Source organism: Salvia hispanica, chromosome 4 (assembly GCF_023119035.1).
Source record: "Salvia hispanica cultivar TCC Black 2014 chromosome 4, UniMelb_Shisp_WGS_1.0, whole genome shotgun sequence".
Classification (NCBI taxonomy): domain Eukaryota; kingdom Viridiplantae; phylum Streptophyta; class Magnoliopsida; order Lamiales; family Lamiaceae; genus Salvia; species Salvia hispanica.
The window spans coordinates 28,113,811-28,133,413 of record NC_062968.1 but is presented as its reverse complement, the minus strand read 5'-3'; the positions used below and the strand labels follow the sequence as shown (position 1 = coordinate 28,133,413).

General features: G+C 37.9%; 6 protein-coding genes across 8 annotated transcripts; 4 read left to right on the top strand and 2 right to left on the bottom strand.

Annotated features, from left to right (window-relative positions):
• Positions 1 to 472: 472 nt before the first annotated feature.
• Positions 473 to 3,563, top strand: LOC125219072. 3 transcript variants are annotated; one of them, XM_048120936.1, is made up of 7 exons: positions 473 to 710; positions 1,092 to 1,180; positions 1,270 to 1,396; positions 2,067 to 2,162; positions 2,233 to 2,358; positions 2,801 to 3,063; positions 3,132 to 3,563. In XM_048120936.1, the coding sequence occupies exons 1-7, from the start codon at positions 560 to 562 to the stop codon at positions 3,237 to 3,239; spliced, it is 960 nt and encodes a 319-aa protein (XP_047976893.1). In that variant the 5' UTR covers positions 473 to 559; the 3' UTR covers positions 3,240 to 3,563. The 3 variants fall into 3 exon arrangements, with proteins under 3 accessions (XP_047976893.1, XP_047976891.1, XP_047976892.1); XM_048120934.1 differs by having other exon boundaries at positions 474 to 710; positions 1,261 to 1,396; XM_048120935.1 differs by having other exon boundaries at positions 475 to 710; positions 1,261 to 1,396; positions 2,236 to 2,358.
• A 393-nt stretch (positions 3,564 to 3,956) lies between these two features.
• LOC125219184 (diphthamide biosynthesis protein 4-like) lies at positions 3,957 to 6,556 on the top strand. The gene is made up of 4 exons (XM_048121091.1): positions 3,957 to 4,075; positions 4,606 to 5,017; positions 5,973 to 6,028; positions 6,112 to 6,556. Exons 2-4 carry the CDS (start codon positions 4,609 to 4,611, stop codon positions 6,451 to 6,453), a joined length of 807 nt encoding a protein of 268 aa, XP_047977048.1. The 5' UTR covers positions 3,957 to 4,075; positions 4,606 to 4,608; the 3' UTR covers positions 6,454 to 6,556.
• An 82-nt stretch (positions 6,557 to 6,638) lies between these two features.
• Positions 6,639 to 7,807, top strand: LOC125219182 (probable carboxylesterase 2). The gene has a single exon (XM_048121088.1). It carries the CDS (start codon positions 6,757 to 6,759, stop codon positions 7,723 to 7,725), a length of 969 nt encoding a protein of 322 aa, XP_047977045.1. The 5' UTR covers positions 6,639 to 6,756; the 3' UTR covers positions 7,726 to 7,807.
• A 39-nt stretch (positions 7,808 to 7,846) lies between these two features.
• On the bottom strand, positions 7,847 to 10,247 carry LOC125219183 (26S proteasome non-ATPase regulatory subunit 14 homolog). Its single transcript, XM_048121090.1, has 6 exons — positions 10,057 to 10,247; positions 9,765 to 9,942; positions 9,110 to 9,191; positions 8,578 to 8,754; positions 8,333 to 8,500; positions 7,847 to 8,173 (listed from the first exon to the last, which is right to left on the bottom strand). Exons 1-6 carry the CDS (start codon positions 10,196 to 10,198, stop codon positions 7,982 to 7,984), a joined length of 939 nt encoding a protein of 312 aa, XP_047977047.1. The 5' UTR covers positions 10,199 to 10,247; the 3' UTR covers positions 7,847 to 7,981.
• Positions 10,248 to 13,469: 3,222 nt separating this feature from the next.
• LOC125222783 (VQ motif-containing protein 9-like) lies at positions 13,470 to 15,849 on the top strand. The gene is made up of 2 exons (XM_048125590.1): positions 13,470 to 14,540; positions 15,509 to 15,849. Exon 1 carries the CDS (start codon positions 13,653 to 13,655, stop codon positions 14,511 to 14,513), a length of 861 nt encoding a protein of 286 aa, XP_047981547.1. The 5' UTR covers positions 13,470 to 13,652; the 3' UTR covers positions 14,514 to 14,540; positions 15,509 to 15,849.
• A 195-nt stretch (positions 15,850 to 16,044) lies between these two features.
• LOC125222784 (14-3-3-like protein C) lies at positions 16,045 to 19,219 on the bottom strand. Its single transcript, XM_048125591.1, has 4 exons — positions 18,597 to 19,219; positions 16,888 to 17,010; positions 16,626 to 16,742; positions 16,045 to 16,396 (listed from the first exon to the last, which is right to left on the bottom strand). The coding sequence occupies exons 1-4, from the start codon at positions 19,071 to 19,073 to the stop codon at positions 16,337 to 16,339; spliced, it is 777 nt and encodes a 258-aa protein (XP_047981548.1). The 5' UTR covers positions 19,074 to 19,219; the 3' UTR covers positions 16,045 to 16,336.
• Positions 19,220 to 19,603: the final 384 nt, after the last annotated feature.

Here is a 19,603-nt window from a genome sequence, read left to right as displayed (position 1 = left end):
TGTGTTTTATCAATCAAAAGTTTTCAGAAAGGATCACCTAATCCGGATCCTGATACATTTCCTACTTCATTTCTTACAAACATAAAATATAATGGTGGAGTCCACTATCATGTTTGTGGGGGATGAAGTAGGAAATGTATTAGGATTCGAATGAAATGGTCTAGACTGAAAAACTTTATAGATCACCTTTGAACTTGGTCATTATCTTTTAGAGAATAAAAACTTGAATAGAAATAGTACAAATAAATAAACTATTTTAAAGAATAAAAACTTGAATAGAAATAATACAAATAAATAAACTATGAAAAAAGAAAAAAACTCATTAACGGCGCACGTGAGCACATTGGACAATAAACGCATTATTTTGGCAATCAAGATTAACGTAAAAGTAGTAAGCTTTAATGTTTGGATAAATTTTCAAAAGAAGAAAAAAAAAATAGTGCACAAATTCATTTAAAAACTCATTAGGAGTAATTAATAAACAAAACTTACACAGACAACATTCCCCTAAACTCTCTCTCCCTCCAAGAAAACTGCTGAATTCCATGTACAGAGCAAAATGGTGAGAGGAGAGTGGGGTGTGAGTGGGAGGTGTTCTTACAAAAGGGCCACTCTCATAGTGTGTTGCATCAACGTTGTAGTTGCTTTCCATGTCATTCGCTCTCTCTATGCTTCTCTCTACACTTACCCTCTTGCTGACTCTCACACCAGTAAGAATTTCGCTTGCCCTTTTGTGAATCTCCATCAATTTTAGGATAGCTTCTTGAAATGTGTGTTCTTGCCATTTTAAACAGTATTTTATGTTTTTAAACCCAAATTGGGGGTGTGTTGGTATGAGGCTTCTTATGCTTCAATTGGTTGATTTCTGAGTTTATTAGCTGAATAGAGGTTTGGAATGAACACTGTGTTCTGTTTTTGTAGGTCAATTGCTTGAGATTGTTTATCCTATAATGTGTGTTTTTCAGATAAAAGTTTGGATTTTTATCCCAAATTTTGGAGTTTTATATGCTTATTTATGCTTCAATTGGTTGATTTTTGAGTTTATTAGCTGAATTGGGGTTTGGAATGGGCACTGTGTTGTGTTCTTGTAGCGGCTAAGTACACCTTAGATCAGATTAGGAGAATGGAAGAGTCGAATCGAATACAAAGAGCAGCACGACCTACTGAGCTTATTGAGCTGGTGAGATGGCTCATCCCTATGTTGGTTTGGAGATAATTTGGTTTGTTTGCTGTGAATTTGAACGGCGTTTGTGTTTGAAGGTGATGCAGCTCGAAGAAAAGATTATGAGGGAAGAAAGGGTAGAGCTGCCAAAGCATTTGAGGCAACGGCTAGTAGATGAGATCCATAGTAGGTTAAGAAGCTCGGATGCTGCTGGTAATGCGACACGCCAAAATGGTGGGTTAAAAATTGATCTTGATGTGGTGTTTTTAGTCACTTGCTCTTGACAATTGCTATCAATTTGTGGCTTAGAAGATCATTTAGTACATGTTTTTTCATTTTTGGTCTTTTTTGTTGTATCGTATTGTTGAGGAATGGATGATCAGTACTAGTGGTTTCGTGAGGGTGTCCAGTGTACTAGCTGAGGCATGATCAAAGAGGACAATATGAGCTGCAATTTGCTTTCGTTTCTTCCTTTTTTCTTTTCTTGGTTGGAGGCAGATATTCATTTGTTTTTTTACCTCAATCGCTAACTTAGGTATGGGATTTCGAACAAACTCTAAATGCTTGCAGAGTTTTATAGCCATGTTAGCAAAAAATTAAATAGTGTGGACTACATATTAGTGTGGCTTTCCCCTTAATATATAGTCTTGTCAACTTTATTATAAGGACACTTATGTCACACCCCAATCGCTCGCCCTCTTTAGTATAAAGTTTAATCCTTTTTTCGTACTAATATGTGATCTGGAGAGGCTTTATAGGAAGCTATAACTTGTCAGTTTGCTATATAGTTCTCTCTATAGCTGTCACTTCTTCATATAGTATCTTATATTTTATTATTCCATTTTTTCGTATATAGTTAGTCAGCCTCTCTAACACGCGCTTTAATATCGATGCTCGTGATCAGAAGCAGTTAGAACCTGGCATCGCGAAAAGCTAGAAGAAGCGCAGAGAATTAGTGGTGGGGAAACAATAAATTCGACAATCTTGCAAGAGGAAGCTAGTAAGATCGAAACACTATTATTTCAATGTCAATTCTCATCATTGCATCCATCATCCTCTGATATCTTTAGCAGATATTCTTGTAAGAGCATTGGGTTCTGGTTGGGTTGAGTTTACGGAGGGGATTGGTCTCTGGATCCCGATTTCAGTAACGAACATGGAACATGACGACAAACCTGACGGGGAAGACGAATTTGGTATGAATTTAGAACTTTTCTTTCTATAGTTAAGATTTTTACCTATTAGATACTCCCTCCGTCCCCCATTAGGAGTAACACTTTGACCGGGCACGGGTTTAAAGAAATGTAAAGAAAAGTTGGTTGAAAAAGTTAGTGGAATGTGGGACCCACTTTTTTATATTAGTTTTATAATAAAATGTGAGGGAAATGAGATGGTGGAATCTGGGACCAACTTACCATTTATGGTAAAAATGAAGTGCTAACGGACCAAAATGGAAATTAGTATCTCTTATTCGGGGACAGAGGGAGTAGTTCTATATCTGAAGGTTTTCTGGTCAAATTCCTGACCGGTTTCATTTCTTCGGACCGAACCACCCCTTTCGGACCCAAAAAAAACCGTTTCAGTGTGGTTTTTCTGTTCCGATTCGGTTATAACTGAGAAATATTCCCTTTGTTTCAGATAAAGAGATGTTGCCAGGGAGACAGCTACCACCCGAATGCCACACTGAACTTCACACCGACTATGGTGGTGCCGCTGTGAGATGGGGCCTCACCCACCATAAGGAGTCCGCCTATGACTGTTGTATGGCGTGTTTGGATCACGCAAAACGAGCCAAACCTGGGCAGAGGAAATGCAACATATGGGTTTATTGCCCGTCCGAGACCGGATGCTTCTCTCCCGATGTCTACAACCACAAATATCGAGAATGCTGGCTCAAATATGTAAGTTGGATCATGAAATCAAATTCACATCTCGCAGTTGAAATCCTAATCGTGATCGTTCTCTGCAGTCAGAGACACCACAGTCGAACTTCAAGGACCGGTATTCTGAAGCTTATCGAGATGCACACCCACGAGCACCGCTGGTTGTGCCGTGGGCGTCGGGAGTGGTCGGCTGATGGTTAATGGTGGGGGTTATTATGACGAGTGGCGGTCGCGGTCGCCTCTCGTTTTTCGGACCGTGGAAGCACGAGAATTGGTAGGTGTAGGGATGGTGATGCTCTGTTATCATTCAGACCAGAAGTTGGCACTGATCAAACGTATGACCCATTTCAACACAGCACATAGGTATTAAGATAGGAGTAATGTATTTGACAAAAAAAAGCAATTAAATCATAGTATTGAATGTGCCATTATTGGATATTTTAAAGTTGTTAAATATGACAACTTAAGTGGTGTAACTTATGGTGTAAATGTTACTCTATCCGCATCTTTGCGTCTCATATCCGGCTCAGACATGTGTAGTTTCCAAGCTGTCGCTCAATAATAAGTTTTGTGCCCTAATATTTCAAATAATCTGTAGTCGAATTAGTCTAACGATACACATATCTCACCTCTACGAATCAACTTGTAACATAGACTATATCCCAAATATTTCAAATAAGGGCTGAAGCAACTTTCACCCCATCTATTGAGAGACAATTAAAAATTATACTAATTAATTATACAATTGAAAGTTACTTCTATTGTTTTCTGATACTGAAGGAGACACATGAAAAGGAATAACTCAAATAAAAGAGGTAGTATATTTCAATTTCAAAAAGTTTGGAGTATATTTCAATACCAGCTTCAAATTACTACTCCTATATTAGTAGGACAAATTTAAGTGCTGACCTGTAAATTTACTTAAATAAAATAAATTAAAAGCAAAGGAGAGGAAAATATCCACATCTCTGGCTCTGCTATTTCTCTCTATTCGCCGCACCGCTCTGCGCCGCCGGCACAATCACGTTAGGTAAGTCGCACAGCTTGATATTTGATACTTGATTGATGAAATACTTGAAGGAATTGTGATTAATGCATCCTTGAAATAAGAATTATCCGTTTTTTTGCTCAAAATTTCCAAATTAGGCTCGAATAGTCGATTTTTTTTTTCGTTTTTGCACAATATGGCTGTTTCAGATGCTTTCAAATGATAATTGGGTGTAAAACATGATCTTTTTTTGTGAGGGGTTTAGGTTAGAAAAATTGGCTCACTCTGCTTGCTAAAATGAAGGAAACTAAATACATTTGCATTTCCTCATGTTTGATCAAATTAATTTGTAAAACCTGGGGTAATGTTCTTATCAAAACGTTTATAGATTCAGTGATGCTTTTTATTGACTTAATCATTAGAGATCAACCTGTGCTAAAAAAATCTGGTGTAATTCTTGGTTAATTATACACATGTTAAGTTTAGGGTTTAGAGGTTTATGGTATTTATTTGATTCTGATGTTGATCTTCATTGCCAATGATCAATCTTGGATGTTTTTGGACATTGATAGATCATGACAAGGAGCCACAACTTGTGCATCAGAACCCACTATGAGACCATTGGTGTGAAGGAAGATGCAAGCCAAGAAGAAATCCGTAAAACTTATCGATCTGCCATTATCGCTTTCCATCCAGACAAACTCGGGGATTCCCTAGGGAATGAGTTTATTGAGTTGCAGAGGGCGTGGAGAGTGCTCTGTGATCCAGGGTTACGGGCCCTCTACGACCAAGAATTGAGGACGTTGAGGCAGGAAGCTCTAGCTGCAGAAGACGTGCGCTTAGGAGATATGGCGGTTGTCGAAGACGAAGAAGAAGAAGATGGAGACAGCTTCGAATTATCCTATCAATGCAGGTGTGGTGATTTCTTCTCTATTATGTCTTGTGAATTGGATGAAATGGGATATCGGATTCAAAGAGTTGGAGGTGAGGTTTCGCTGCATTCCCCTTCGTCTTCGTCTTTGCCAGCATCGATTGTTCTTCCGTGTGGATCGTGCTCTCTGAAACTGCGTCTAGTTATTGATTGAGGGCCAATGTTGATTGTATTATTATCAATGAGTTGGATGATAGATTTTGTTTTCAATACCCATTCATATAAGCACAGTTTTGAGTTAAAAAAGTAATTTTTACTCTATTTGTTACGATTTATTTATAGTTGAAACATATTGCTATCTGGATTGAAAAAGGGGTTTGATTTTGGCACAAGATTCTCCCTGCTTGTCATTTACATGCATTTACTGCTCGGCTTGACACGTTAAGGCTGTAACGAGCCGAGCCGAGCTGTAAATGAATTGAAACGATCGAGTCGAGCTGAGCCACGTGTCTCAACTGACGATACTTAGTTGGCATTCATAAAAAGTACTCTATTCATATTGAATTATGAGGGCAATACATCCTCTTTACATTAATTAATTTATTAGTTTGATTTTAAGATAACCCAATTTTGACATTTATGCTCATATATGGCAAGATTTCAATTTTGTCCAAATTATGATCTATGTCATTATGGTAAATAGACATATTCAGCATTTCACATACTGAAAATGAAAATAAAAAAGTGCTTGAACAGTCTTTGTTTAGAATTTGAGTGAAAATTTGGTTTCTGGTAAAGTATTCTATCTGCTTTTTTAACTTTGGCTTCACCCCAAAGACTCAACCTTTCTATAGGTCGTTGAAAATACTCATAATCAGAAATGAATTCACAAAAATGCACACATATATATGTCTGTAAATCTTCATCTACAAACTATCAACACATCCATTCATTCTTGTACACATTTCTTCCTCGTTGCGACTATGTTTTATCGGTATCCTTGCATCATCTGCAAATTTCTCTCCTCTGCTCTGAAAGATAGGTTCTCCAATTGCCCTCTTTTTCCAGGGAAGCTCATCTCCGAAGCAGAAGATTCAGCCTGCGATTTTGATGAAGAAGACGAAGTAACTCGGCATCATCACCTCCATTGCTACTCCGTTTCAGTGTGTTTCTAAGTAGCTTGATTTTCTTCGGAAACTCATTGCAGGTATTCGTGTCAGCGGTCATGACCAAATACATGGAGTCCAAATGCAAGCGCAGGTCGTCTTCTGGTGCAGCTACTCGGCTTTGTAGATGTTCGAGTGCTACAAGCTACAACGCGTTTTTCTCAGTCAAGAAGCGTTTCTCGCGATCCTTGAGCTGGAACGAGACGGGTTATCGAGATTTGAGAAAGCAATCCGCTGTTATTCTAGAGCTCATGCAGAATGAAGGGCGGCCGTTTGGCCTCTCGAAGAAAGCCTTTTTGCTGCCTCCTCCGCTGAAGTCACCATCAGATCCTTGGTCATGGAGGAAGGGCGCTAGAGTCACCAGTATCGGGGAGGATTGGTGAAATAACCGATACACGAACCCGTTTAGCAGCCCTAGCCACAGTACAGTGATGATATATTGATAGCAGTGGTATGTTTGAATATAATTTGAAATTTTCTATTTTATTTTGTTTTATCCTACAATAGTTGTAAAATGTGGACAAAAACACACAACATCTATCAACACTTACCCACAAAATAAGGTGTGGAGAAAACACAAGGAAGAATTCATATCCACTCCATCAACTATATCTATCTATCTATCTATCTATCAATACACTACAAAAAACCACAACTAGTTTCTCTCTCTCTCTCTCTTGGCTGACATGGAGACCGAGCTCGAATTCGAGTTTCTCCCATATATCAGAGCCTACAAAAACGGCCGTGTCGAGAGGCTGAAGGGAACAGATGTCGTTCCGGCAGGCACTGATCCAGACACCGGCGTTTTATCAAAAGATGTCACAAACATTATCCCAGAAACAGAAGTCTATGCAAGAATCTATCTCCCAAAACTCAGCAGCACCAATGAGAAACTCCCTCTTCTAGTGTACTACCACGGTGGTGCATTTCTTGTGCACACCCCGTCCAGTCCACTCTACCACAATTTCCTAAACGCCCTTGTGCACGAATCCCGAGTCATCACAGTCTCCGTGCACTACAGAAGGGCTCCCGAGCATCATCTCCCGGTCGCATACGAAGATTCATGGGCCACACTACACTGGGTGGCTTCCCACTGCAATGGTGATGGCCCCGAGCCCATGCTGAACCACCATGCCGACTTCCAGAGCGTCTTTCTGGCCGGTGACAGCGCCGGAGGGAACATAGTTCATAACCTGGCTATGGCTGCAGGTCAAAATGGAGGGCTTAATGTGGGAATCCGGGGGGCTGTGCTGATTGACCCGTATTTTTGGGGTTCGGATCCTATCGGTTCGGAGGGGTTGGACATGGAAAAGAAGGCATACGTGGACCGGCTGTGGAATGTGGTTTGCCCATCATGCCCGCTAGACGACCCATGGATCAACCCGATGGCAACGGGAGGGATGAGCTTGGCTGGGCTTGGATGCTGGAGGGTGCTGGTTACTGTGGCTGAGAAGGATCTTTTGAAGGATAGAGGGTGGCTTTACTTTCAAGCGTTGGCTCAGAGCGGGTGGTTGGGTGCAGTCGAGATCCACGAAACACAAGGCGAGGATCATTGCTTTCATCTGGATGAGTTGGAAGGTGAAAAGGCCAAACAAAGATTGAAAAAAATTGCTGAGTTCTTCAAGATGGACTTGCCTCCTATGGCTTTTCAATGATAAAAAATAGCAGTGAAATTGTACTTTGATTTTTGAGTTATGAGCTTTGAATTCAATAAATTGCAGAAACAAATACCAGAAATTTGATATGAATACAAAATGAGCGAAGGTACAAACAAAGTAAAAGTAGAAACTATTTTAGAAGTAATTACTCTCTTGCATGAAACCAGAGTCTATATAAGGTCGAGGAGAATAGAAACAAATGCGTACATTCTCTGAAGAAACGACTGTTTCGTATGGCTCTCAACTCCAAAATCTAGAAAACAACCGTGTCCAGCATAGTACCCAAAGTTTGAACTATGTTTGAAGACATCAAGTTTGACACATGCTCCTCGAGATGCTTCTTCGCATCTTGCTTTCCCACATTAGCAATTGCTAGTTTCTCAGGTGGCAGCTCATCCTCCTCCTGCACTGCTTTATTGTACTTGATCGCTAGATTTAGCATCTCCTGTTTTTGTAGACAAATGATACATAAATTACATTAGAACAAGAAAGCGAAAATGCATGGCAATTTAGATGTGCAGGAATTAGTGTGATTTTCTATTTCTTGTAATATTGATCCCTTCAAACAACATATAATCCAAATCGAAGAAATTGAATAGTATACCTGGACTGTCTGCTCATTTGTTTTGGAGTGGGTGTCAAACCGCTGGAGGGTCAGTCCATCAGTCCATTTCTTTTTGTGAAGATTAAGGAGCATCTTCTCCTCAAGTTCATTCTTCCGGTAATTTATAGCTATGGAGTAATAATGCCTGTTCAACCCATGAATCAAAGCCTGGCGAGGGATCAAATCAAAATTAGACACTGATTGTAAGACAATTTTAATGGAAGTCACTGAGCTTCAAAATTTACCTGGATAGATGGTTTATTGAGGTGACCCACATTAGATGTGGTTTGTCGTGGTTCTTGACCCAGCATCATTGTTTGAGGGTTAATGAGGCGGAAGGCATCAATGACCACCTTTCCTTTAACACTCTGAATTGGATCTACCACCACAGCTACTGCCCTCTGGTTCAGAGCTTCAAAGCTCTGCATCATAATTACATCAGTTAGTCAGATTGAGAACGCACACTTGTAGTTAAAAAAACTTGACCGAATGAGTCATGATACCCTAGAGGTAGAAACAACTCATGATACATGAGAAGTAGGATACAGAATGTTTGTGCTAATGGTTAAATGCATGATCCCCTTTCCACTTTCCAGAAATAGAACATAAGGTGCATCAAGGGTTAAATATTGCATACATCAAAATGCAAAAATAAAGATCATAGGCACAACAATTTGTAAGCAATAACCATCCCCCAAGTCCTAAGATATACATAGCATATTTAAATTAATCAATAATATTTTAGACCAACAGAGACTAATGTGGAAAAATGACAACCTGCTGAGTGTTAATGTCAACACCAGAAAGCCAACATCCAAAGCCAGGATGTGAGTGGTACCAACCAACCACCATCTCAGGTCTGCAATATAGGAAACAGTACATGCTTCATTATCAAGGGACAACAAATTACATTAAACTAAGCTATGAAGTAAAAGGAAATTTCTTTCAACAATGTAAAGTTCAGAAAAAGGATATTCCAGTATCAACAGAACCAACACAAAGAAACATAGTATCAAAATGATACTACTCTTGATGAATATTAATTAATAAACTAATACCCAGCACTTCAACAGATAGCACATAGCAGTCAAATTTATATTCGGAACAAATTAGAAAAGATAAAGCTTCTTTTCCCTACTAAATGTCTATGCAAATGATTGCTTTAATATCTGAAACCCTATTTCAAAAGTATTCAATCTCAGCCATATTATCCTGTTTTCACAGCACATATTCTGAAAATTCTGCATATTCTGTAATTTTAGCAATAAACAACCGAGACGCTTATTGCAGAAACATTGTAAATCCAAGCACAGCTCAAGAAAGACTAATGAGAAAGCTGTAGATCATACAACAGCTAAATAACTAACCACAACTGCAACTATTTTCTAACATTGAATCTAGATCACGAATAATTTAATAGTAATTCGGGTACCTGCCGGTCTGCTTCAGCATATCAAGCATATTAGTCTGGAAAACGTGATCGACGGCCTCGACACTGACACCGGTTCCACTCTGCGGCATCGCGAAGACGTCCACCACACGCACCGTGTACTCGTCCACAAACTCCCCCAGCATCAGCCCCATCACCTCCATCGGCACCCCCGCTCTACCTGCAACAATTGACAACAAACATCATAAACCCTAACTTAACTAAATCATCGAAGGAAGAGAAAGCGCATGATAATTGAATCAATTTACGATCCCAATAGAAACCCTAGATTTACCGTGTTTGAGCATTTTGAGAAGGGCTAGAGACGAAATGTAGACTTGTTCGGATGAGTCGAGAGTCGGGGAGTCCGGCGGAGGGTGGCCGAGGGCTCCTCCGGCGCCGGCGAACATTCGGTGAAGTCTCTCCATGCCCGCCATTTTTCAATTCAGAGGAAAATACCTCTTTTCCGATTGCAAATAATTTTGCTGGAGAAGAGAGTTTTGAAATAAATATGCTTTTCTTTGGAAACAAGGTAGAGGGTTTGCAATGATGCCCTTATATTTTTATCTAATTCCGATTCTGGCCAAAGATATGAATATTTTCAGAAAGTTTTTGTTTTTTATATTATTTTTTACATTTCCTATACTTTTTCTTTAGATTAAAAGCAAATGCCTAATTCAAATTTAACGTTGAACTAAATCATACTCGCATATGAATCAATAGGGCTGGCATGATGATTCGGCTTCTCGTTCTTAGGCCATGCTCATCGGTTGTGGGGTTCAATTGCCACCTCATGTTGCATTTTAAAAAGTGCATTTAACAAAAATTAAAAAATTAATTTAAACGGTCTATCTCTCTAATTGAGCTCGGTTCAAAGGCAACCATCAACCGCTTGGTTGGTCAACTTATTCAATGACTCAGCCAATGAGATTGTGCCAAATGACACATTCTCATTGGTTGATAAATTTTTTTAACTAAAATTTATATATCTTAAATATATTACTCCCTCCGTCCCGGCTAAGATGATACATTGCTTAGCCGGCACGGGGTTTTAGGAATTATTGGTTAAAGTGTTTAATTGGAGAGAGAAAAGGTGAGTGTAAGTATTAAAGTAGAGAGATAAAGAAATATGGATATTTTAATAGGAGTGAGAAAAAGTGGTTGAGTGTATTAATTGGAGAGAGAAAGTTACCAAAAAGGAAAGGTGTCATCTTAGTTGGGACAAACTAAAAAGGAAAACGTGTCATCTTAAGCGGGACGGAGGGAGTAGTATATTACAAATTTATAAAAAATTATACTATCAAAATTCATAATTTTTCATCATTTACGAATAGAGATCGCATATGCCATAGTTTGCACACAAAAAAATCTCATCTTTTCTCCTCATATAATCCTTCTTCTTTGGTGAAATAAAAAATCTCCTTTTCTCATCTACCAATATTGTAACTTATGTTTTCTATTTATTTATTTTTATAATTTTTAGTTTTCCATTTATTGTGTTTTTTTTTTAATTTTACTACGCAATAATAAATATTTTATATTTTATATAATAATAATAATAATAATATTTTTAAAAAATATATAAAAATAAATATATAATGGTATGGTTGGGTGATCATTGATAAACTATATAAAAGAATATGATTGGTTTGGATGGATATTGATGACGTGAAAGATAATGTGAAAGAGATAAAAATGAATTAAATATTAAAAGAATAGATGATTGAGTTGGATTGAATGGTTAAGGTCAGGATTTCGATCTCATCCTATGTAAATAAAGCAAATTATTTGAATCCACAATATGAACTTTAAACCGAAATTTAAAATGATTATATTTTGTGTAAAATATATTTGAATCCACGATATGAACTTTAAACCGAAATTTAGAATGATTATATTTTGTGTAAAATATCAGCCCATTGAGCTTCTGTAATTAATTTGGGTCCATGTTTTAATTTGAATCCATGTTTTAAACCGAAAGCATAGATTTTAAATCATAGATTCGGATCATGTTTTATATCCTTCATAAAATATAGGCTCATTGGGCTCCTCTAATGAATTTTGGCCCAACATGTGAACTGTAATAAGTTTGGCAGAACTCTTATTTTGTAATCATACTCTATTGCTTTTAAGTGATATTCCTCATAAATCTATGCTTTCTAGAAACATGAAAACCCTAAGGAAGCAAGTAGTAGGTTCATTTCATTCCACCGTTCCATTTCATTATATCAAAAAGTCTCTAAGTAAGAGTATGCTCTAATTTTGTTACCTACTAAAGATATTTAGTATATTTACTATTCATCTATCCTTTCTAGAAACTTCTCATTTTTATGGATATTTTTTTACGTGACTCCCGACAAATTATATCAATTTAATAAATTCATATAATCATTTATAAAAAGAAAAAATAATATTCTTATATCATTTTTGAGATAGAAATAATAGATTATCTTTTGACTCAATTATGTCATGATTCCAATTTCCACCGACGGAATGAATTCCGAAGATAAAAATTGATACAATATTAAATGGACATAAAATTGCAAATATTAGAAGTTGAGATAAATTTGATAAAATAACCAAAGATGAAGATAGATTCATAATTAACATTTTCTTAACAACATATTATGAAAGTGTTTAAATTGTGTAAATTTACTATCGATCCTCATGACGATAAAGTTGTAAATTACCTTGTCTAGCCTAATATAAAAGTCGCTAATATAGAATACAAATACTTATTCGAGTCCATTAATTTTAAATTTAAAGAGTAAGAGTAAGGAATGGGATCAATTGTTAACTAATTATCCATCTAAAATTGAGACCAATTTTTAACCATTAGATTAGATTAGAAGATTTTATGGTTGATATAATGTCAAGTGTAATATATTTTAAATTTAAATAATTATTAATTAAATTAAAAGAGTATTAATGTCAAATTATATATATAGTAATTATAACTAACTACTCTCTCTCCTCAAAATCATCTCAAATCTTTAAATTTACGTAGCTCTCTCAATTTAAATTATTTTTTCAAAAAAATATATCAAATTAAAGATAATTTAATAAGGATTCCAACGAGATCTCAATTGCATATGTTCCGACGATGTTCGGGTGATGAAATTTGATAAATTATATTTCAATATTCGTACATGTTGATAAGCAACTTTTATCAATAAATGCAATAAAAAATCTCAATATATTGTAGGTAAAATCTCAATATTATGCATGTCCAATCTCAATAAAAATGTGTTGATATTTTCTTGTCCTGTTGATATTCTAATGTCATATTGTTGATATTTGTAAACACAATGTTGATATAAAAAAAACTCACGAAAATTATCATATGATAACATAATGACGATATTACCCTTTTGTTGATATTTTATCTAATATTTATTGAGATTTGTGAGTTTTAATCTCATCCACTCATTTTAAAATCTAAGGATGGAGAGATTTACACTCACTTTAAAATCCAAGGGTGGAGATTTAGTCTTGATTTTGGATTTACAAGCAAATAGGACTCATAAACATAATTTGTCGCCTTTTGTAAATTAACATTTTAAAAGGTGAAATCAATTTAATAGATTCAGAAAAAGGCCATTATATCGAAAATGGAAAAGAATATAGCTATGGATTATGCCTTTAAAAGCAACCTCAGTCAAAAACCGAAAAAACAATACGTCGGTGGACCCAAAGCCAATCAAGGATAAAAACAACGTACCTCCCACGCAGCGCACAGTACAACACTCACTGCACACTCGCCCCTTCCCGAAGAACACCAAAACCTAATATTCTCTGCGATATTAATTTCGCATTTAGCGACACAGATTCCCCCAAATTCTTCAAATAGAGAGAGAAAAATCGAGTGTTTATGCTGCTACGAAGAAGGAGATGGAAAAAGGAGGATTTCTCGGCGACGATTCATCTTCTTCCGCATCTTACAGTAACAGTGGAAGCAGCAGCTCAGCCAGCAACAGAGATGCCTATCTCAAGCATGTAAGCAGAAATTCCCACAAAATTGCTAAACCTATTCGGAAACCCCTCCCTCCGCCACCCGCGGCGGCGCTACCACCGCCCTCCGTCTCCGCAGTTTCGATTCTGGACCCTAATTCGACCCAATCGCAGCAGCCGCCGGTCTACAACATCAACAAAAACGATTTCCGCGACGTCGTTCAGAAGCTCACCGGCTCGCCGGCGCACGAGCGGTTACCGGCGCCGGCTGCGCCGCCGCAGCCCAGGCCGCCGAGCTCGCGCCTGCAGAGGATTCGCCCCCCTCCCCTCGCTCAAATCGTCAATCGCCCCCAAATTAGCGGCGTCCAGCAGCCGTTGACGCCTCTGCCGCCGCTTCCGTCCGTTCACCCGGCGGCGGAGTCGCCGATTTCCGCCTACATGCGGTTTTTCCAGAGCTCGGCTTCAGCTTCTTCGTCTAATTGGCCTTCTGCTCATCGGCCTGAATCCCTAATTCCCCAATCCGAGTCGCCGGTCTCTGCATACATGCGTTTTCTGCAGAGCTCATACATTTCCTCTACCGCTCCGCCGCAGCAATCGGCGATTCCACCACCACAGCAACCGAATTTCGCGGCGTCTTTTGCTTCCATGCCTCCGTTTCCTTCGCTGCCTTTGTCGCCGCTGCCATTTGGGTGCATTCCTTCGCCGAAGTCTCCATACGGAACCCTGTTTTCGCCGACTGCCCAATTGGGATTGCAGCAGCTGCCATTGTCACCGACTCTGCCCCTTTCCAAGGGGATGTGAGAGGATTCTCTAAATGTAACAAAAAAGGTAAGTGATTTAGGGATTCTACAGCTTCTTCTTGTTTAGATTTTGATGGTAGTAATATTATACTTTATGTACATGGTTTTGAGGTATGATAGAGAAAGGAATCGTTGTATTTACAGTGGAAAAATGATTTATTGTTTGTTCTTTACATGAACTGTGAAGGCAAAGGAAGTTAAGGTGTATTTGTCTTTCCCAGTTTACATGTTTGTAGAATCCATTGAATTCAGTTTTAAAATTTCCCTTTTCTCTTCATTTCATTTGTTATGGATTTCTTTTCTAGAATTTTTAGTTTTACTATGAGCTACTTCATGAATGTAGATAATGGAACATAACATACATAAGGTTGGGGTGATTTCATTGAGTAATGGTTATCTATTGTTTGTATAGGATTTACAGAATTATTTCTTCAGACATTGCAAAATATCTGTAAATGCATTGCTAGAGTTCAATGAACATGTAGAATTTACTGAATTTCATGACTTGGCTGTCAAAGTGTTGCAAGTAATTCAAAGAGTTTGCAACTTTTTGTAGTCATGCTTGTTGATGAACATTATGAAACACCATTTCTTGTAGAGGCTAGAGAGTCAGAAGCCTTTCATTCAATGGTTACATGAGTTACATGTCCACTCGTTTCCTAACTATTAGGAAATTCAAGTAGTATATGCGTAGAGTTTAGTGGACCTTCCATTTTTGTTAGAAGAACAGTTACAAGCTTCAGTGATTATATGCTTGATGTAATATAAATATAAAGGGTTTGGAGTATGATACTAGTGTAAATTTTTGTTGTGGGACTTAGTTTAGATGAACAATATTGACGTAATTCTTTGATCTGAACCACTTATAATGTATATTTTGAAGAGACCATGTCTAGGTGGTCTTTTCATGGGAGTCTTTAGCATTACAATAAATCTTTGATTAATCACTTCTAGCTAGTTATAAGACTGCCACATTTGTTGTTGGGATGTCTTCAGATTGGCAATAGCTGCCCCAAAGGGGAGCTCTGGCTTGCACCTTTTCGCATAAGAGTGGTGATGTAAATTAGATTATGGAGTATGAGAAGTGGCTTGGTACCGGTCGGTTGAGGAGGCTGTGGGATGGGTAATTGTTGCAAAGCAAAGGGGGGCTCAACTCATCAGGCCCATGCTATTTGCTAGGAAACTCATGTAAATGCAGAATCTGCAATGGCCTATGTAGTAGTGTGAGAAATCTGTATATACAAATATCTTTGTTTTAGATAGTCAGATGGAACAAATGTGTATGAAATCTGATTGCGTTACTAGTTTAAACTTTAGTTTCGCCTCTGTTTTGTTTATTTTTTGTTTTCTAAATCCATTCTAGCTTGCAGAGTTTGAAAAACTCATTCACTACACAGTAATGTACATGTATATTTCATTCTGATTTTGCAATGTTACGCTTTTTTTGGATGGAAAAGAGTTAGATTATGTGAGTATTGATTGGACTGAAATCTGGCCATATTTATCAGGCAAAGCTACAGCTCTCCTGGGGCTAACGTGAACAATTAAGATCTCACGTTTTATTTCACATCGCAGGACATAACATAATTTTGCAAGAAATAAGCCAATTTGATATAGCCTCCTGCAAAATATGATGTCTAACAAGTGGAGTATTTGTTTAAAAGTCGAAACAAAGACATTGGCATAATTAGATAGTAGGCGAACAAATGGCACTATTCAGTAGCAATAACATGAAGACCTATATAAGACCCGGAAAAAAATGCCAGGCTAATAAAACAGAGGATTAAATGGGCAAAAAAGAAATAGAAGTGAAGACTCTCATCCTCATTGTGGAGCTGCTTCCTCAGGTTTAGGATCTTCCTTAATATCATCGGCTCCTTCGTCCTGCATCAAACTCCAATAATCACTATACAGATTTGCACTCAATTTTATGTATATTGCAACTTGGTAATTGGCAAATTACCAAAGATAATTAGCCAGTTTCAAATTGTGTGGGTAATTGTGCATGAATTGGAAATGTTTACCATTTCTGGTAAAAAGTGTGATACCTCATCAGAACTATAAATAAGATAAGAATATGATTGTTGATTGAGGAATTTAGAGGAAACAATACCTGCATGTCAGAGGTCCACAAGGTGAGGTTGTCTCGAAGAAGTTGCATGATCAAAGTGCTATCTTTGTAGGACTCCTCGCCAAGGGTATCCAACTCAGCAATGGCCTGGTCGAAGGCCTGAGAGTCATACAATGGGACTTAATATGCGTAGACAGTATGTATTTATGCAAGTATACGATCATCACAGAAGATAACTACAGACTCACAGACTTGTATCACACCGACAAAAGAAATACTATATGTCAATTGTCAAAAAATTTACCTGTTTGGCAAGGTCACAAGCACGGTCAGGAGAGTTCAAGATCTCATAGTAGAAAACAGAGAAGTTCAGTGCCAATCCTAACCGAATTGGATGTGTAGGAGCAAGCTCTGTGTTAGCAATGTCCTGCGAAGAGCATATCATAAGAAATAAACTTAGGATCTCTGCAGAAATTGGAAAGAGATAAATAAATATTGCTATTACTATATAGACGACATAACCATTTCAATCTACTGCTGAACTATTATGAACAGTCAATCCAGTTGAACTGAATGCCACATCACATTTGACAAAACGTTTATAACATACACCAAGACAAAACAAGGTAAAAAGCATAATGTTTTCATCTCAAAGCACTACGGATAAATGTGTACCTGTCTAGACTATTTTATTTTACTAGAAACTCTTTATACAGAAAAAACAGAGCAGAAACTGCCTTAAGATGATCGATGAAAATCACAGGTTCAGCTTACTGATTGAAACAGAAAACACCCAAAAGTTCATAAGCTACCAGGAAGTTTGGGATTATACAGTCTCATTTGAGAAGTACGAAATGAAATGCACTATTTAGTATTTCATCCGTCCCACAAAAAATGTCATACTTTCCTTTTTAGTTTGTCCCACAAAAGATGTCACATTTCCATTTTTGGAAAAAGTTTTCTCTCACATTAATATAAAAATTATATTTTCTCTCCATTTAACACACAAAACAAAACCTCCTAAAATCTCGTGCCATCCCACAAGTGTGACATCTTTTGTGGGACGGAGGGGAACTTCCACAAATAAAATATCAGAGCAACCATGTTTTGCAATCAATATTTCAATCACTGATATGTTTACTTAATGAATATGACATCTCACAGTTCCACGCAGATTATAATCATGAGATTTTATCTAAATTCATAGAGTATTTGCAAATTTGAGCCAACTGTGATCAACCATTCTTCACTAACTTCTATGTCAGAAATCAGCCTTGCTTAGATTTCTAGCCAGAGAAAAGAACAGCATAGCCAGCATTGTAATTTACAATCAGCCTAACGGATGCACTATAACGTTCACCAGACCAGACAAACTTGATGTCTCTTTTTGTGATGGCCTAGTTAAGTGGGAGTGACCACGGTTGTTTGGGTCTCGTTCTTCACTTCATCCTTAGAAATTCACCTAGGGGCAATGAACCATCACCTCAATGAGGAGTTAAGGTCTTGGAAGCTCTAATCACAGAGTATTATTAGAGAATACTGCTCCAATTCCAACTTAATGAATTGAAATTTACAATCCAAACTATGACAGGTTCGGCATGTCCACTAATAAGCACTTGTTTGTTTCACATACAGGTTAGTCTGCTATGATGCTAATAGCTCTTTGATTTTCCTATGCCCATTCCATCCTTATCCACAAGTAAGATGCTAGTTTCTTTTAATCAAAATGACAAGAAATGGCCAAGCATACATCTTCAGTGGGTGGTTACGTTCTTACTAAAGAGTTATACCAATTAGACATCAAAATTGCGGCAATTAACGACTATACCACGATTAACATAGAAGAACAAGAAAATCAACGATATGCGTAGGTGTAGAAATCAGTGTGGTATACATAGCAAATCTGCACCTGATCTAGGCAACAAAACATTGACCAAAAAAGCGGTGAAGAAATTGAAAAAAGCGTAGGAGTAGTTGTATAATAATACAAGTGGAGTAAATAGAGAACCAAACCTGAGCAGCCTTATAAGCGTTGAGAGTGCTCTCAGCAGCGTCTTTCCTCTCAGCAGCAGTCTTAAACTCAGCCAGATACCTATGGTAATCGCCTTTCATCTTCAGGTAGAAAACCTTCGAATCGCCGTTTCCGGCGGAAGGAATGAGGCGATCGTCGAGCAGCTTGAGGATTCCCTCGCAGACTTTGGAGAGCTCGGCCTCGATCTTAGATCTGTAGTCCTTGATGGTGGCGACGTGGTCCTGATTGCCTCGGGACTCCTCCTTCTGCTCGATGGAGGAGATGATCCGCCAGGAGGCGCGGCGCGCGCCGATGACGTTCTTATAGGCGACGGAGAGGAGGTTGCGCTCCTCGACGGAGAGCTCCTCCTTGTCCTCGAGCGAGGCGGAGACCGTCTCCATGTACTCCACCATCTCCTCGTAGCGCTCGGCCTGCTCGGCCAGCTTGGCCATGTAGACATTCTCCTCGCGCGGCGCCATGGATGGATTTGGATTCGGATTTGGTGTGTGCTTGTTCTCGATCTGGATCGCGTTGTGTGAGGGGAAAGAGAGAGAGTGTGTGTGTGTGTGTGAGAGAGAGAGAGAGAGAGGAAAGAATAAATGGAAAAGAGGGGGAAGTGGTTTTGATTTTTGAAATGAGAGGAATAGAGGGTATTTAGGATTTTCGTGAGCTGTAGGCGACACACACACACACACACAAAGTCTTGTGTAATTTTATTACTGTATAATTTCTGGAGTATAAATTATGTTTGATATGATTGACATTTTTTTTTTAAATATCAAAACTAGACATTATTGATCAATTTTTTCGACAAATTGACAAAACTGATCAGTTATCAATTTTGAATACCACATTAGATCAATTTTAATCTTGTAAGATCTAATTTGATTTAGTTACATTGGTATATGCATTAGATTTCAATTGGATTAACTTGATAAAAGTATTATTATGAATTTGGGATGCAAATTTAAAATAATAGTCTAATGGTATATACCTCAGAATTTTATTC

Bases quoted from the DNA above. Each gene is read 5' to 3' on its own strand.
- LOC125219072 (XM_048120934.1), top strand. From the start codon at position 560: ATGGTGAGAGGAGAGTGGGGTGTGAGTGGGAGGTGTTCTTACAAAAGG. The intron at 711-1,091 runs GTAAGAATTTCG...GTGTTCTTGTAG, and splicing joins TCTTGCTGACTCTCACACCA to CGGCTAAGTACACCTTAGAT. The intron at 3,064-3,131 runs GTAAGTTGGATC...CGTTCTCTGCAG, and splicing joins GAGAATGCTGGCTCAAATAT to TCAGAGACACCACAGTCGAA.
- LOC125219184 (XM_048121091.1), top strand. From the start codon at position 4,609: ATGACAAGGAGCCACAACTTGTGCATCAGAACCCACTATGAGACCATT. The intron at 5,018-5,972 runs GTGAGGTTTCGC...CTCTTTTTCCAG, and splicing joins TCGGATTCAAAGAGTTGGAG to GGAAGCTCATCTCCGAAGCA. The intron at 6,029-6,111 runs GTAACTCGGCAT...AACTCATTGCAG, and splicing joins ATTTTGATGAAGAAGACGAA to GTATTCGTGTCAGCGGTCAT.
- LOC125219182 (XM_048121088.1), top strand. From the start codon at position 6,757: ATGGAGACCGAGCTCGAATTCGAGTTTCTCCCATATATCAGAGCCTAC.
- LOC125219183 (XM_048121090.1), bottom strand. From the start codon at position 10,198: ATGGCGGGCATGGAGAGACTTCACCGAATGTTCGCCGGCGCCGGAGGA. The intron at 9,943-10,056 runs GTAAATCTAGGG...CAATTGTTGCAG, and splicing joins TCTCAAAATGCTCAAACACG to GTAGAGCGGGGGTGCCGATG. The intron at 9,192-9,764 runs GTACCCGAATTA...CCTATATTGCAG, and splicing joins ATGCTGAAGCAGACCGGCAG to ACCTGAGATGGTGGTTGGTT.
- LOC125222783 (XM_048125590.1), top strand. From the start codon at position 13,653: ATGGAAAAAGGAGGATTTCTCGGCGACGATTCATCTTCTTCCGCATCT.
- LOC125222784 (XM_048125591.1), bottom strand. From the start codon at position 19,073: ATGGCGCCGCGCGAGGAGAATGTCTACATGGCCAAGCTGGCCGAGCAG. The intron at 17,011-18,596 runs GTTTGGTTCTCT...TGCTCTTCGCAG, and splicing joins ACGCTTATAAGGCTGCTCAG to GACATTGCTAACACAGAGCT. The intron at 16,743-16,887 runs GTAAATTTTTTG...TATGACTCTCAG, and splicing joins CTTGTGACCTTGCCAAACAG to GCCTTCGACCAGGCCATTGC.